At 50.3% G+C, this 13,524-nt stretch overlaps 1 protein-coding gene across 4 annotated transcripts in view; it reads right to left on the bottom strand.

Moving 5' to 3' along the window:
• Nucleotides 1–13,524, bottom strand: part of TMEM266 (transmembrane protein 266) — a 123,557-nt gene that overhangs the window by 52,803 nt on the left and 57,230 nt on the right. For 3 of the 4 annotated variants that reach the window (XM_043921847.1, XM_043921848.1, XM_043921849.1), the window contains one exon: nucleotides 11,513–11,701. In XM_043921847.1, the coding sequence (XP_043777782.1) occupies nucleotides 11,513–11,701 (189 nt within the window). Of the gene's footprint in view, nucleotides 1–11,512; nucleotides 11,702–13,524 lie in introns of those variants that run through there. The other variant, XM_043921850.1, reaches the window with a different exon arrangement.

The following is a 13,524-nucleotide window of genomic DNA, read 5'->3' as shown; positions in this document are numbered from 1 at the left end:
TCCTTGGAAGATCCCCTGGAGGAGGCAATGGCAACCCATTCCAGTAGTCTTGCCTGGATAATCCCATGGACAGAGAAGCCTGGTGGGCTACAGTCCATGGGGTCACAAAGAGTGAGATGCAGTTGAGCGACTAACACTTTCACAAAGTGCAGTTGAACTTGAAAACCACTGTCTTTGGTCCCTGATGCCCAGTGGGCTCTGGGAACCAGCAGCAGCAGCATCACCTGGGGCTTGCTGGAAACACAGACTCTTGGGCCTCCCCACACCCATGGGATGAGTGTCTGCATTCCAGTGAGATCCTGGGTGATCTGGGTGACTGGGCAGCTCAGGAGGTGGGCAGGGCATGGTCAGGGGAGTCTGGGTGCAGAAGAGATGAGGCAGTAAAGGCAAGCAGGTCCCTAGCCAGTCCCTGGGGCTGGGGCGCAGGACCCAGCACTGAGGAGATGGCGAAGCAGGCAGCCCCCCTGGGGAGCAAGAAAGTGTGCTGACTCTCACTGAGACTGGGTGTGTGTCTTCAGGGGCATCGAGGGCTTCCTTAGCCCAGACCTAAGGCTGAAGCCAGAGTCCGAGCAGGCTCTGGACTTCCAGCTCCATGAAGAGCAGGACCGTGGGCCCCAAGGCTCCAGGATGGAGGCTGGGCTGAAGCAGCAGACTTCCTGGCTGCCCCAGTGTTTGGAAATCCCAAGCTGCTGATAAAATGTCCTCTGAGACTCAAATGATTCAGACATTCCTAGGAGACTGTGTCTTAGCAGAAAAATAGAATCTTTCCAGCTTCATAATGTCCCTGATTAAATAATGACTCAAGGGGTTGCATGGGCCAAAAGGGAAATCAGCATTGACTCTTTAATTAGAGAAGATACTTTCCTCCATCTCTTGAGCTTCCAGTCCTGTCCATCAAAGCCCTGGAGTGGGTTTTCAGGGTGGTGTTATCCCCAGGAACACCACCAGAGGGCAGGCGTCTCTCAATTTCCTATCTTGGTGCAGTGACAGTGAGGGGACAGCTCCAGGAGGCCGGCTTGGGCTGCCAAAGTCTGTAAATACCAACAAGCAGATGGCATCTCCTGGCAGTTAGGCGTGTGTCCTACTGTGAGGGTCCACCAGTCACTCCTGAGACCTCAGAGAAACCCTGGAGCGGGAGGGGAGGTGAGTATCCTTACTGCTTCCACTTTATATACTTAGGTGTCTTGATAAAAGTTTGAAAGAATAACTTTTAGAATGTGAGAATGAACTCTGGCAAGTTTCTGATGGGACCTTCATATGAGGTCAGGCCACGTGAGTGGCCCAGAAGGAGGCGGCTCCAGGTCACTGCTCCATCAGGCCGTGTTCCCAAGCCTGGCACCGAAACAGCCCTGTTCTGAAAGGCAGAGCAGAGCTGTGTGCTGCCAGGACGGCAGGGGCTGTGTTTGCTCCTGGGGGGTCTGGCTTCTCCCACCCTGGCAATCCACAGCGTGGCTGCCAGGCTGGTGTAGCTGGGAGGATGCACGATGGGGGAGGGGCAGTGACTAGGGTATGGGGATTGTGGAGACCTCCAAGCTATCTGAACAGGTGCTCACAGGCTGTGGACAGCCACGGTGTCCCCGGAGGAGGTGGAAGATCACAGAAGAGCCTGTTTCTCTGCGAGTGGCCAGACCAGATGGCTACATATCCTACTGCGTGGGGATATTCATCCACCAAGTCCCCAAAGAAAGGGGTTGAAGTTGAGGCCTTAATGAAGTCTGGGGCACTGGGCCTCCCCACCCTACCTCAACTCCAGCCTTGGGAGGCTCTACTTGACCAGAGCACTGAACCTTCTGGCTTGCAGAGCTCTCTGAGGCATGAAAACCTTGGCCCTGCAGCCCAAACAATGCACAAAACCACAGCAGTGTGCACAGCATTCCAAGGGGTGCATGGACCCCTTGAATCTCACTACTAGATCTTCTAAGGACACCTGGGATCCAAGTTTAAAGCCTGGGACTGGGCAGTCTGAGATCCGCCCCCACGCCCGCAGGCCCTGAGATACTCTAATTCTGTGTTGCTAGACCCTGGTGGCTTGGGTGCCCCAGACTTGGTGGTGATTTCATCAGCAGACCATCCAGTGGCCCCACTTTTCTTTACTGTATTCACTCCAGAGGATTAAATTGCTGTCAGAGTAAGCCACGAAGCTGACTTAAAATCCAACTTCTGGCATTGCCCTGGGTTTTATTTGTACTGATTTAACAAACACTTATAAGGCATTTACTATATACATATGCCACTCTGAGCACTTAAAAAATGTTAACTCATCTAGTAGTTTTAAAAGACAATTCCTTTAATTTTTTTCCCTCTGTTGACAAACAGTGGGGAAAGCCAGACTTTTCCATCTGTCTAGGTTTTGGTACTAACTGCAGCCCCACCACTGCCTGAAATCTGAGTATAATCTTTGAGCCTTAGTTTCTTAGCTCCCAAATGGGAAAACTGCTATTTTATTGCAGGAGTGTTATACTAAAATATTAAAAATAATATGTAAAATCTATAATGTAATGCTTACTATACCATTCATATCTTCTATGATTTAGGTGTGTGGACATTAGAAAAGCAATTTATCATCTAAATGTGGGTAGTTTCCACATCCATTCCATCCTGCTCATACTTAGTACATGCCCACTAAGTGCCAGGCACTGTACTGAGGGCACTCAGGGCATTCATCTATATGGAATCTGCAGCCTTATAAGTTAATTCTGACTCCGCCATGAGCTCTTAGTCCTAGACTACCCCGAAAAGCTGAACATGCAAAGGAAGAGGAGAAAGCAGGAGCGGGAAATGGGCTTACATGTGAAGAACTTGTTCAAAAAATCAAACCTCCTCTGAGAACCATCAGTCCTACAGCCACAGGGACACACCTGTGCCTCTTCCTCGCTCTCACAGGGAGACCCGGGACAGCAGGAAAAGCGCTGTCAAGCAGCCCCCGTGTTCCTGCACACAATCGCAAGAGGCAAGCCACAGCAGCACACACGCCCAGAAATGCGCGCACATGACTCGCTGCAGTCACGGAGACTCTCAGGTCGGAGGTGAGAGGTGACTCTCTCAGTCCTCGGGGGGACTGAAGAAACTGAAGCTCCCCCTAGAGCAGCTTCAGCGCTGCAATCAGAGTTAAAGGTGAGCCCCACCACCTTGGGGTGGAGGGCGGTGTGCAGCTGGGGTCCTGGGAGTCTGACATGTGCTTGCTCCAGAATCTCAGATATCTTGCATCCTGGGAAATGCCAGCTCTGGGAAAGACAGCAGGGTGCGGTGGCAAGAGCCCAGCCCAGGAGCTGTCACCCTGCTTGACAAGTCATCAACCCCCATCTGGGAAAACAATGACCAACACAAACCATCGACCCGCTACTTGGGGGACTTGGGACACTGTCCACACGCCTCTGAAGGGCTGCCACGGGGTCCTAGCCTACTCGGTGAGAGAGTGGGGTGCTGCTGGACCAAGTAAGTGGCCACAAGACTCTCTCACCTCCCGAGTCCTTAATGCAGGAACTGGCCAAAAGTCCAAGAGTCTTTTTTTGTGCCAAGCTTTGCGGACAGGGCTGCCTGGATGAGGTCAGCTTCCTACCCAGGAGGTTAACAAGGGGGCTACAATTTTCAAGCATTCCCTCCCCACTTCCCCGTCCAGCTCTCTGTGGCTCTGAGCTGTGGCTTGGCAAACCCCGGGTCAGCCAGCTCCCTCTTCTCTTTGGCCAAAGTTCAGATCTCAAGTGCCTCCACAGATGACTGGGGGCCCCCCAAGCCCCATAAATCCAGCTCACTTTCCTTGGGGACCTGGACTTGGGTTTATGTCCTCACCCCGCCCTCCGCGGCCCCCCTCCGCGCCCCCCCCCCCGCGCCACCCCCCCCCCCCCCCCCCCCCCCCCCCCCCGCCAAAGGCAGCTCTCAGGCACCCCGCAAAGATGGTCAGAGGCACTCTGCCGCCACCTAGTGGTCACTAGCAGCTGTACACCCTGGCCCTACTCAGGTGGGGAAAAAGTTTTATTTTGCTGCGAAATATAGGTGAACTTACCACCTTCCTAATAAATATAAAATCTTTGCAATTCTTGGACTACAGGAAACAGGTTAACTGTTATTACAAGAAAATACTTTTTTAATCTGAATTAAACCTCTATTCCCTGTTTGGGGCATCAAGAACCCTCATGGAAGCCTGAGACTACTAAAAATATAGAGTCATGGGTCACAATGTCAGGTTGGGTTTAGGGACAGCTAGTGTGTCAAAGGAAGGGATGGAGTTTTATTATAGACAAATCTCACTGGCATTGAGAAAATGGATTAAGGAAACTCTTTTTAACGTTTTTTCTTCCTTGAGGGAAATATGATGACTCAAGCTTTACAAGCCACATGATACAGAACTTTTAGACTTTGCACTTGCAAGGTCATGGCACAGACAGAACTGCCTTTTAACCCAGAACCCCAAAAAAACTGTTTCTTTTTCTGAAAGGATGCTAAGAGTATACTAGCTCAAGTGGGCAAGGTTCTGAGGCAAGTCTGATTTATTTCTCTTAGAATGATTTTGTGGAGGGGCTGTGGAATTAGCAGGGATGCTCAGAGGTGGGCTAGTCACAGACCATGGCCTTGAGTTCTGAAGCATGAGAATCCTGGTCCCTTCCTGTGATTCTTTCTGGACCCCACATAGGTCTGGGACTAGCCTCCACCTCTCCCCAAATAAAACTGGGCTTCCCCTTCTCTTCTAATTTTATCTTAACACAGCCTCATCCACCCATTTACTCACTCAGGTCATTCCTTCATTTAATCAACACCCCTCTGTGCTCCAAGGCTCAAAGGATCTGATCTCTGTCCTGAGGGAGCACTTAATCCAGTACCATGGGGAGGCTGGAGAGTAGGGCAGAGTTTAGTGTCATGAGTGCTGAGACAGAAGTAGGTCAGGGGTTACGGTGCAGGGAGGTGAGACCCTGGCCTGGGTGGGCTGGGGGACAGAAGACTTTCTGGATGGGGTGGTCCTTGGACTACAGAGTGTGGGGAGAGAGAAGGGAATATGGGGTCATGGATCAGGGGGTACCTCTCCTCCTCCCTCTTTGCCTCCAGCCTTTGTTTGCTGGCATGTCTAAAATTATTTCAGTCGTTATTTAAAGATGTTGCTATATTGGCCCTGTCTTCTTTTCCTAACCTGACATCTCAAAAACTATTAGGTTTTCTTCCTCTGACTGTGAAGTTGCAGTTATTTCAGAAATGTGTCATTGGCATCATCTCCAAGCAATGTCCCTTTCTGTCTACAAGCCTTCCTCCAAGCTTCTCCCATCTAGAGGTCTGGCCCTGACCAACCAGGTCAGACCCTGTAGAACACTAAAACATAAATAATTACAAAAGGCTGAATATTTTTCATTTCTTAGTTTTGATATTTTGACAAAGACGATCCTGCCTACTCTCCCATAACTCTCCCTGCCCTTGCTTTTCACCAAAAGAAGGGGAGCACTCTCTCTCTGGAGGGCCACAGAGTCTCCTCTATAAACGGGGGTGACAGCCCTTGCTTTCACTGCCTTCCTACCACATATGTTGTCACCATCACTTTTCCTTTGGGCTGTGCGCCTCCTGAGGGTGGAGACTCTGGGCTTCTCTGAATTTTCTGTCTTCTGTGACCTCCTGTCTAGCTAGCCCAGACCCTGCAAACCAAGCAGGCCTTCAGTGTAGTGAAGCTGGTTAAGAAAAGGCAGAACTGCCAGTCTGTGCCATGAGTTAGCCACCTACAAACCCAGTGGCCCTCTTCTAAAGGGGGACAGCTGGTTCACCAAGAAGCAGCTCTGTATCTCACGTTCCCACTGTTTAATGGGGTGATGTCCCAAAGGGAAGCAGGCCCAGACGGGGCTCTGGTTACATGGAAACACAAAGGGAAACACTGGGATCGTGGACACAAGTCAAACTGCCTCCAAGTGAAATAATCAAGTCAAGCAAGTTACTGAAGAAACAGTCTGAGAAGGCAGACATGTTTCTAGTTCTTTTCCAAATCCAATGATGACTATAAAGGAAAAAGGAAAGTTCTCATTCTGGATCAAAAGCTATGAATGAAGGCTTGGGTTCCTTACAGGCTGTGGTGTATTGCGGACAATTCTCCAATATCCATCCTACTCTTGGCCCATTGGGTAACATCAATGTATTTCAGGAAATGACAAAGTTCAAGGGGTGGCCCTGATTGGGCTGTGGATTCCCATATCCCTTACCATGTGACCCAATTCTAGCCAATGAGACATGAGGAGAGAGCAGCTAAAGAATTCTGGGAAAGTTTGTTGCTCTTGAAAGAGAATGATGGGCAGCCATTCTTTCTCTTGCCAGGTATGTATGAAGACGATGTGGCCAGATAACCATGGCAGCTCTCTCACAAAATAAGGAGAACCTTACAGCATCAGGATGAAGCCAACACTGCTGACAGACGGAAGGAATCTGGTCCTTGTCACTATTGTTGAGGGTCTGGACCAACCTCAAAGCTGCCCTGGCTCCAGGCACTTATGGAGTGGGTCATTGTGGCAGCTCAGCTGGGGCTCAGAACATGCCCAGGCAGCTCCTCTGTTCCCCTCCCTCTCCTCTAAGTGTCTGCTCACATCTGCAGACATGCACGCAGATTTGTGTTTTATCACTATTGAAGGAGGAAGTGCATGGCTGGGGGGAAGATGCAGGGAGGGCAAGGATGATGGTGGTGGTGTAGTTGGCATGATGTGCCAGTGCGGCCCCTTGGATTGAATTGGAGACCTGGGTGAAGAGAAGTGAAAGCCAGAAGCAAATAGGACCAGAGTGGTTTGGGCTCATGGATAGCTTGGTACAGAGTCTGGGGGGAGGGAAGGCTTTTCATCCCTACCCTGCTTGGGTATCCTGTGGCCTTCTGGTTTCTGAAGCCCCCGAACTGGGCACTAGCATTCCCACAATGTACACTGTTGGCGGCAGTGGCTTCGTCGGCAATGGACGTGGACAAGAGGGAGCCAGAGCAGGGGAGGAAGAAGGACACAGTTCCAACAGTGACTGTGCCTGACTGACTGGCTTCGTGGAGCGTAGGTGTCTTGGAAACCACTGGCTCCTGTCGAGGCAGGAAGGGGGCTGAGGGCCATTGTAAATGAGTCAAAGTGTGTGACTCATTCTGGTAATGGGCTGGGGAGGACATCCAGGTAGGTCGAGATCCACTGACTGGGACCAGATAGAATTCCTTTTTGGGAGAAGACAGTTCAGTTGTGGGTCCTGTTGGGTTTGAGATGGCCAGAAGTCCTGACTGGGTAGGTAATGGCTCCTCAGGCTGGATTTAAGAGCTTCCACCAAAAAAAAAAAAACTATTTTAAGCAATGATTTGGGTGGAGACTAGAACATTTCTTAAATATTCAGTCCACTCAGAGATAGAAGAACAGATAATTCCACAGACACTTGTTAGGATTATATGTGTATCTGGGATCCTGTGAAGATGTCCAGGAAATAATTGTATGTGAGCCAGGAGTTTGAGAGAGAGAGAGAGAGAGAGAAAGGAAGAGAACTGTGTTTGAGATGTGGCTTTGAAAGCTATAAGTTGAAGAACGTTAATTTCAGTCATGGGGGTGGATGCACTTACCTATTGGATAGAATTAGTAGAGTGAAAATGGCCAAATTCAGAAAATGAAGGACCCCAACATTCAAGGACCAAGCAGAGAAAGAACAAGTTTTAAAAGGCCTCGAATGGACAGCCAAAGGGGTAGGGAGAGTGTGATAGGGCAGCAGGAGATGGTGTTTCAAGATGGGGGAGTGGCTGACAGTCTCAAATGCTGGACAGAGGACAATGAAAAGATCTTGGCAACATGGAGGCTGTTGATGATCTTGAGGAGAGTTGCCCTGCAGACAGGGCTGAAGCTGGACTGCAGGAGACCAAGGAATGAACGGGAGGGAGCAGAGGGGGCATGGCAAGTGGAGATGAAGCTTTTAAGAAGTTTGGCTGCAAACGGGAAGAGAGAGATGGTAGCAGCAAATGGGACGTGGAGTTGGGGGAGGATGTGAGAGACCTGAGTGTGTGATGAGTCAGAGTGAAGATGTAACTGAGGCAGCAAAGTTCATGAAAAGGTGTGAGGGGAGGGGAATCAGCACTCAGAGGTAAGGTGGGCCCTAGAAGGGAGGATGCAAGGGACAGAGGGGGTGGGATGCAGTTCGTCTGTGACTATTTCTACTTCCTGAGGGAAGGAGGAGATGAGGTCATCTTCTGGGGGCAAGAGCCGGCTTGGGGGAAATGGGAGGAATCTGAAATAGCCATCTGGGGACCAGGAGTGAAAGGTCACCAGGACAACAGAGGACTGTCAGGCAAAACTGAGAAGCAAGCTGAGACTGCAGATCATGAGTCTGGGGAATGCTGCTACAGGTGGAATGAGTCCTTCTCCCCCACCCCACCCCCCAAATCAAATGCTGAAGCCCTAAACACTGGCCAGCCCCCCAGTACTGCAGGTTGTGACTGTATTTGGAGGTGGGGCTTCTGGGAGGCAATTAGGTTTAGATGAGGTCAGGGTTGGGCCCCCATGATGGGATTAGAGCCCTTATAAGAAGAGGAAGAGACGAGCTCAGTCTCTCCACTCATACAGAACAAGGAATGGCCATTTGAGAGCACAGCGAAAAAGCAGCTGTCTGTAACCCAAAGAGAGAGCCCCCACCAGCCACTGACCCTGCATCTTGGACTTCCCAGTACCAGGACTGTGAAAAAATAAATATCTGTGTTTCAGCTGTCTGGTCTGTGGTCCTTTGTTATGGCAGCCCCACCAAACTAAGACAGTGCCAATCTGCCCAGGTGTCTGACCTTCCCACCTGAGCCCCAGGCAGTCTGGGTATGGAAGCAAAGAGGGTGGACAGCAGAGAGCTCTGCAGTTTAAGCTCCATCAGGCAGATACGTGAGAAGGACAAAGGTCTGTTAGGAAAGTCAAGGCGCTTGACAGAGATGAATCTTTTCCATCTTTGCCTAGGGGTTTACCGACATTTCAGTGACTGCACACTTTTGACAGTAGAGCCGAAGAGTGGTATCACATGTGCAATGTAGGCTAACACCACAGTTACAACGTGATTTTCTAAAGGGACAGATGACAAACCAGAAGCCCATAGTGCCAGCCTGGATCAGGAGCCAAGGCTCTATCTTTGTCTCGTCTCAAGTCACTGTGTGACCTTGGGCAAGCTCCTTCCACTCCCTGGACTCGGGCATCCTGTTAGAGTATTTAGAATACACACGTCCTAAGAATTTTTTTTCCTCCAGCTCTAATATTCGCAGATTCTGGGGAACTTAAAAGCACTGAAATACCATTGAACTCAAAAGCAGTGAATGGCAAGGTGGCTGGGTCACTGGGCACCCCCTTGCTGGGTACTCTGAGGTCCCATCACTTCTTACAGAAAATATTCATTCCTATATATAACAGTTCACTTAGTAGGAAGAGGTGTATTTGACAAGACTTACAGAAAAGCTTTTCAAAGACCTAGAAATCATGTTGTTTTGCATCGTTTCAGAAAAGGCCAGGTTGGAAATTATGGGAAAACCCCAGGAAGTACAGCAAGAGCCAAGAAGAAGCCTGTGAGGAGAGCCTTTCCCCCCTTCACAGTGTGCTTTGGTTCTGCTTCCTCGGGCTCTGGCTGGTGTCCTGTACCTGCTCTTCCTTCCTCCAGGAAGCCCTCTGGCTGCCAACGGAGCCCCCTGCGGAGAACTCCAGCGGGGAAGCAAATCCCTTCTGCCAGGCTGCTTCCTATTTACTCAACAGAAGCAGCGTTCCAGGGCGCACCTGGAGACTCAAATCAAATCAAGAGCCTCTTTGCCTTGCAGGCATCCTATTTGTATTCTCCCTGCTCAGAAGAAACCTTGCAGAAGCCTGATTCAGAAGTCAATGGAATGACAAAGCGGGGACACTGCCTTCTCCAATTCAAGCGAAGGAGTGGTGCCCCATAGCCTGGACCTCTGCAGTGCATGCGCCCACAGGGTGCAGACCGTGGACATGGTCCGGAACCAGGACCCGCGAGGATCCTTCCCTCTTCTTGCCTTCAGACTGTAAACTTGAAAAGAAGCTAACGCTGGTGCAAGTGAGGTGGGCAATGAGTCCCTGAGAACCGCGGCGGGAACCAGAGTGTACTATCAATTTTGACCGCCAGAGGGCAGTGACACGGGAACCGGGGGCGCAGGGAAGGCTCGACCGCCAATGTCACTGGCGGAGGCCAGGACCTGGAGACCTGGAGAAGACCCTGTGGTCAGAGCGTGCAGCCCGTGCTCAGAGGATGGCGCCGCCGTCCGCGAGGCATCGCGAACTATTTCCAGCCCTTTTGCCTATCCGTTTCCAGTGTCCTGCTGACTCGAAGCACAGTCCTTGGAGAAGATTATATTTTCAGAGAAAGCCACTGGGGTGAAGTTTTTGCACAAGGCGTATGTATGGTTTCACAATTATTGGGCAATTTACCTCGGGAAGGCCGGGAGCCCCTTCGTAAATCCGCGCGGGGAATCCGAGCTCTGCAAATTTAACTGTAGCTAAGGCTTCTCATTTGCTTCTAAAATAACCTGGCAACCCTTAGTTTTTATATTCAAAGCAGTCGGCGTGTTCCAAAAATACCAGCGGCACCCAGGGAAGGAGAATAGCCCACAACTGGCTCCCAAGCTCGGGGCCAGTGTTTAAAAGCCTGTATCTAAGAGCCACAGGGTGGGGCTGGGGAAAGTCGGACCCCCTGTGACCCCAGGACCTGTTCCTGACCTTTTGCTTCCCCCATGTAAACTGAGGGTTTCACTGCTGTGTCTCCCATGCCCAGATTGAAAAAAGATGTCCAATCTGATTGACCAGCTAAGTAAAAGTAGGTAGGGACCACTCTCTCTGTATCAGAGGCCACCAGAAAAGGAGCGGCTAAGGGCTGCAAAGCTCCTGGCTGAATGCTGCTAAATTCCCTTCTGCCCTTAGCGTGTTCCCGCACACAGAATGCTCTCTTCCTGATCCCGTCCCTGGTGAGAGAACACTGTTTAGTGGCTAAGTCATGTCCAACTCTTGTGATCCTATGAACTGTAGCCCGCCAGGCTCCTCTGTCCATGGGATTTCCCAAACGAGAATACCAGAGTGGGTTGCCAGTTCCTTCTCTGGGGCATCTTTCCGACCCAGGGATTGAACCTGTGTTTCCTGCTTGGCAGGCTGATTCTTTACAACTGAGCCACCTGGGAAGCTGGATATAAGGAAAGTACAGTTTAAATCCATTCCTTATGGGCTCTGACCCCCTGGGTGACTCACTTATCCTGTGGGTTTCCCAATTCTTAGGTGTCCAGATTGAGAGTTGTATGGGTCCTTAGGGAGTTTAACAGCCTTTAAATACTATAATTCCCTGAGTTCCAAGCAAATGTTCACTTAATGAGTTGTCCAACAGCAACTGATGTTTTCTGTGCCCACAGCCTTTTTCTGAGGAAACCATGTCTGAGGAGGAGGGCCCATGTGGCCTGATGTGAACTTATTGTCTCTTGACTATCTGGCATCTCTCATCTCGGGCTGCCTCCCTGGAGGTACCCATGGAAACCTGGGGCGTTAATGTGACAGACTTCTTAGCTACTCAGCGGTCCCACACCTACCCTTCTCTTTGGTAATCTTCGTCCAGATTTGACAGGAGCTGTGAGCCCGCTGTGGAGAGGTCGACGGCAGCCAGCGGCAAGTCGCGATAGGCAAAGTTCACCAGCTGCACGGGAGCAATGCTCTTGGTTTCTTCGTCTACTTGTTGGGAGATGATCTCAACTTCGGAAAGTCCTCTTTCTGTGGCAGGCCTGAGTGGGGGAGGACGGCAACAGGACAGAGTCATCCCCCAAGAACAAAATGACATTTCTGTTCCCCAAGGAGATGAGGGAGTAGGCACAGGATCACTGCTGTGCTGGAGGAGGGCGGAGGAGGGCAAAGGAGGGTGAGTTTTCGTTCCTCCCCACTGGCCACCCCACCACCCGTGCCATCTCCTTCATCAGCTGGGGAAAAGCAGACGCGTGCTCACATCTGAAAACATGAGCTTTGGGGGCAAGTATAGACCCAGATGGAAACTCTGCCAACCAGCAAAGCCAGGATTTAGACTTTTAGGCTTCTCAGTCACCAGACTTTATGTTGGAGTAATTAATATATTCTTGTAAATTGTCTCCTGGGTTTCTTTGTAATGGTCCTACCATCTGTACACAATAGAGAAATGAGGTGCTTGCTCACAACTGGATGTACTGCTGGTGCTTAGGGGGCTGATCTGGAGGGGCCAAGTGAGCCTTCAGGCCGTGAGGACAGGAGGGACCAGCTGTCCTGGATGCCATTCTGTTCCTACTCACACTAGTTCTGTTACAGCTCTTTTAAGGTTGAGAGTAGGAAATGGGGATCAATAGATCAAATGTTCGAGAGGTTGTGAGTCTCATCCTAGGTTACTGTCAGACTCACCACGGGCCCTGCAAATAACCCACAACTCTATTATTATTACAGAGCATCTCAACCCGGGGCAGGGCTACCTCCTGTAACAGTTTATCAAGCAACCCAGCACAGTATTTAGCAATTGGTGGAGGAATTTGTGGCTGTGACCTTCAGTGACCACAGGAGGTCACTAACAATATCAATAGGAAAGGGGACTACACATCCTGCAGTGTGTTGGGTAACCAAGAACTCTTCCTCCCAACCCCAACAGCTACCCTGTGAAGAGAGGGTAAGCTGGATCATTTTGCTTTTACCTCCTGGGGTGCCGTCTTTGGTCTCCCCAACAAATCTTTGAGCCTAGCTCATCCTGTAGAATCTGAAGGGCTGGGTCATATGCCTCTGGCCAAACAGTGAGGAGGAGTAAGAATTAACTATCCAAGGATCGTTGAGAGGCCAGTGGTAAGGCTGAGGTGACAGCCCAGTCTGTGTTAAACTGTTCTTGGGCTCAGGTGCAGATTCCAGTGCTGACTTCTGTGGGCCTCCGCATTCTGGGGCTTCAGTTTCCCCAGCAGAGGCATGACGAGGTGAAAGAGAGGTGCCATCCCTTCTCTATGACCTGACATGGATATGAGAAAGAGGAAGTGGGGGGACTCTGGATTGAGAAGTCCCTACACTCGGCTGGATGGTTCTAAATGCTAAGCTTTTCCAACTACCAAGATTATTAGTTACTGAAAGCTACCCAATAATATACAGTAGCAGCGATCTGGAAAGTCTAGAGCTGCATCTGCCTACTTCTCTTTTGCTTGAATCATCCAGATAATTGAGGGAAAACAGGGATTTTTCTTGAACACCACAGGTTGGTGGCCTAAGCCACCTGAATTCACCCAGTAATTTCCAGTGCCAAGTTCTCTTCTGTGGGCCTTATTTAAACCTTAGTTCTTTGCTCCCTGTCAAGCACAGATAATGGTACTCATCATGGTGTGACAACTACAAAACGACTCAAGATCTTCAGACAGAACAGTCACTGGATGTGAAGTTGCTGTGTTTCTCAACAATTGGAACAGAAGTGTGGTTGTTCATGTGGGAATCCTGGCTCCTCCAGATGTTCCCCCAAAACTAGACGACACTGGGCTGAATTTGTTCTTTTCTTTTGGAAACTATGGATTGCTGAACCGGGGCTTTCTGATCCATGGGATGTTCATGGAGGGCTGGG

Source organism: Cervus elaphus, chromosome 13 (genome assembly GCF_910594005.1).
Source record: "Cervus elaphus chromosome 13, mCerEla1.1, whole genome shotgun sequence".
NCBI lineage: Eukaryota > Metazoa > Chordata > Mammalia > Artiodactyla > Cervidae > Cervus > Cervus elaphus.
This window is presented reverse-complemented; position numbering and strand designations above follow the sequence as displayed.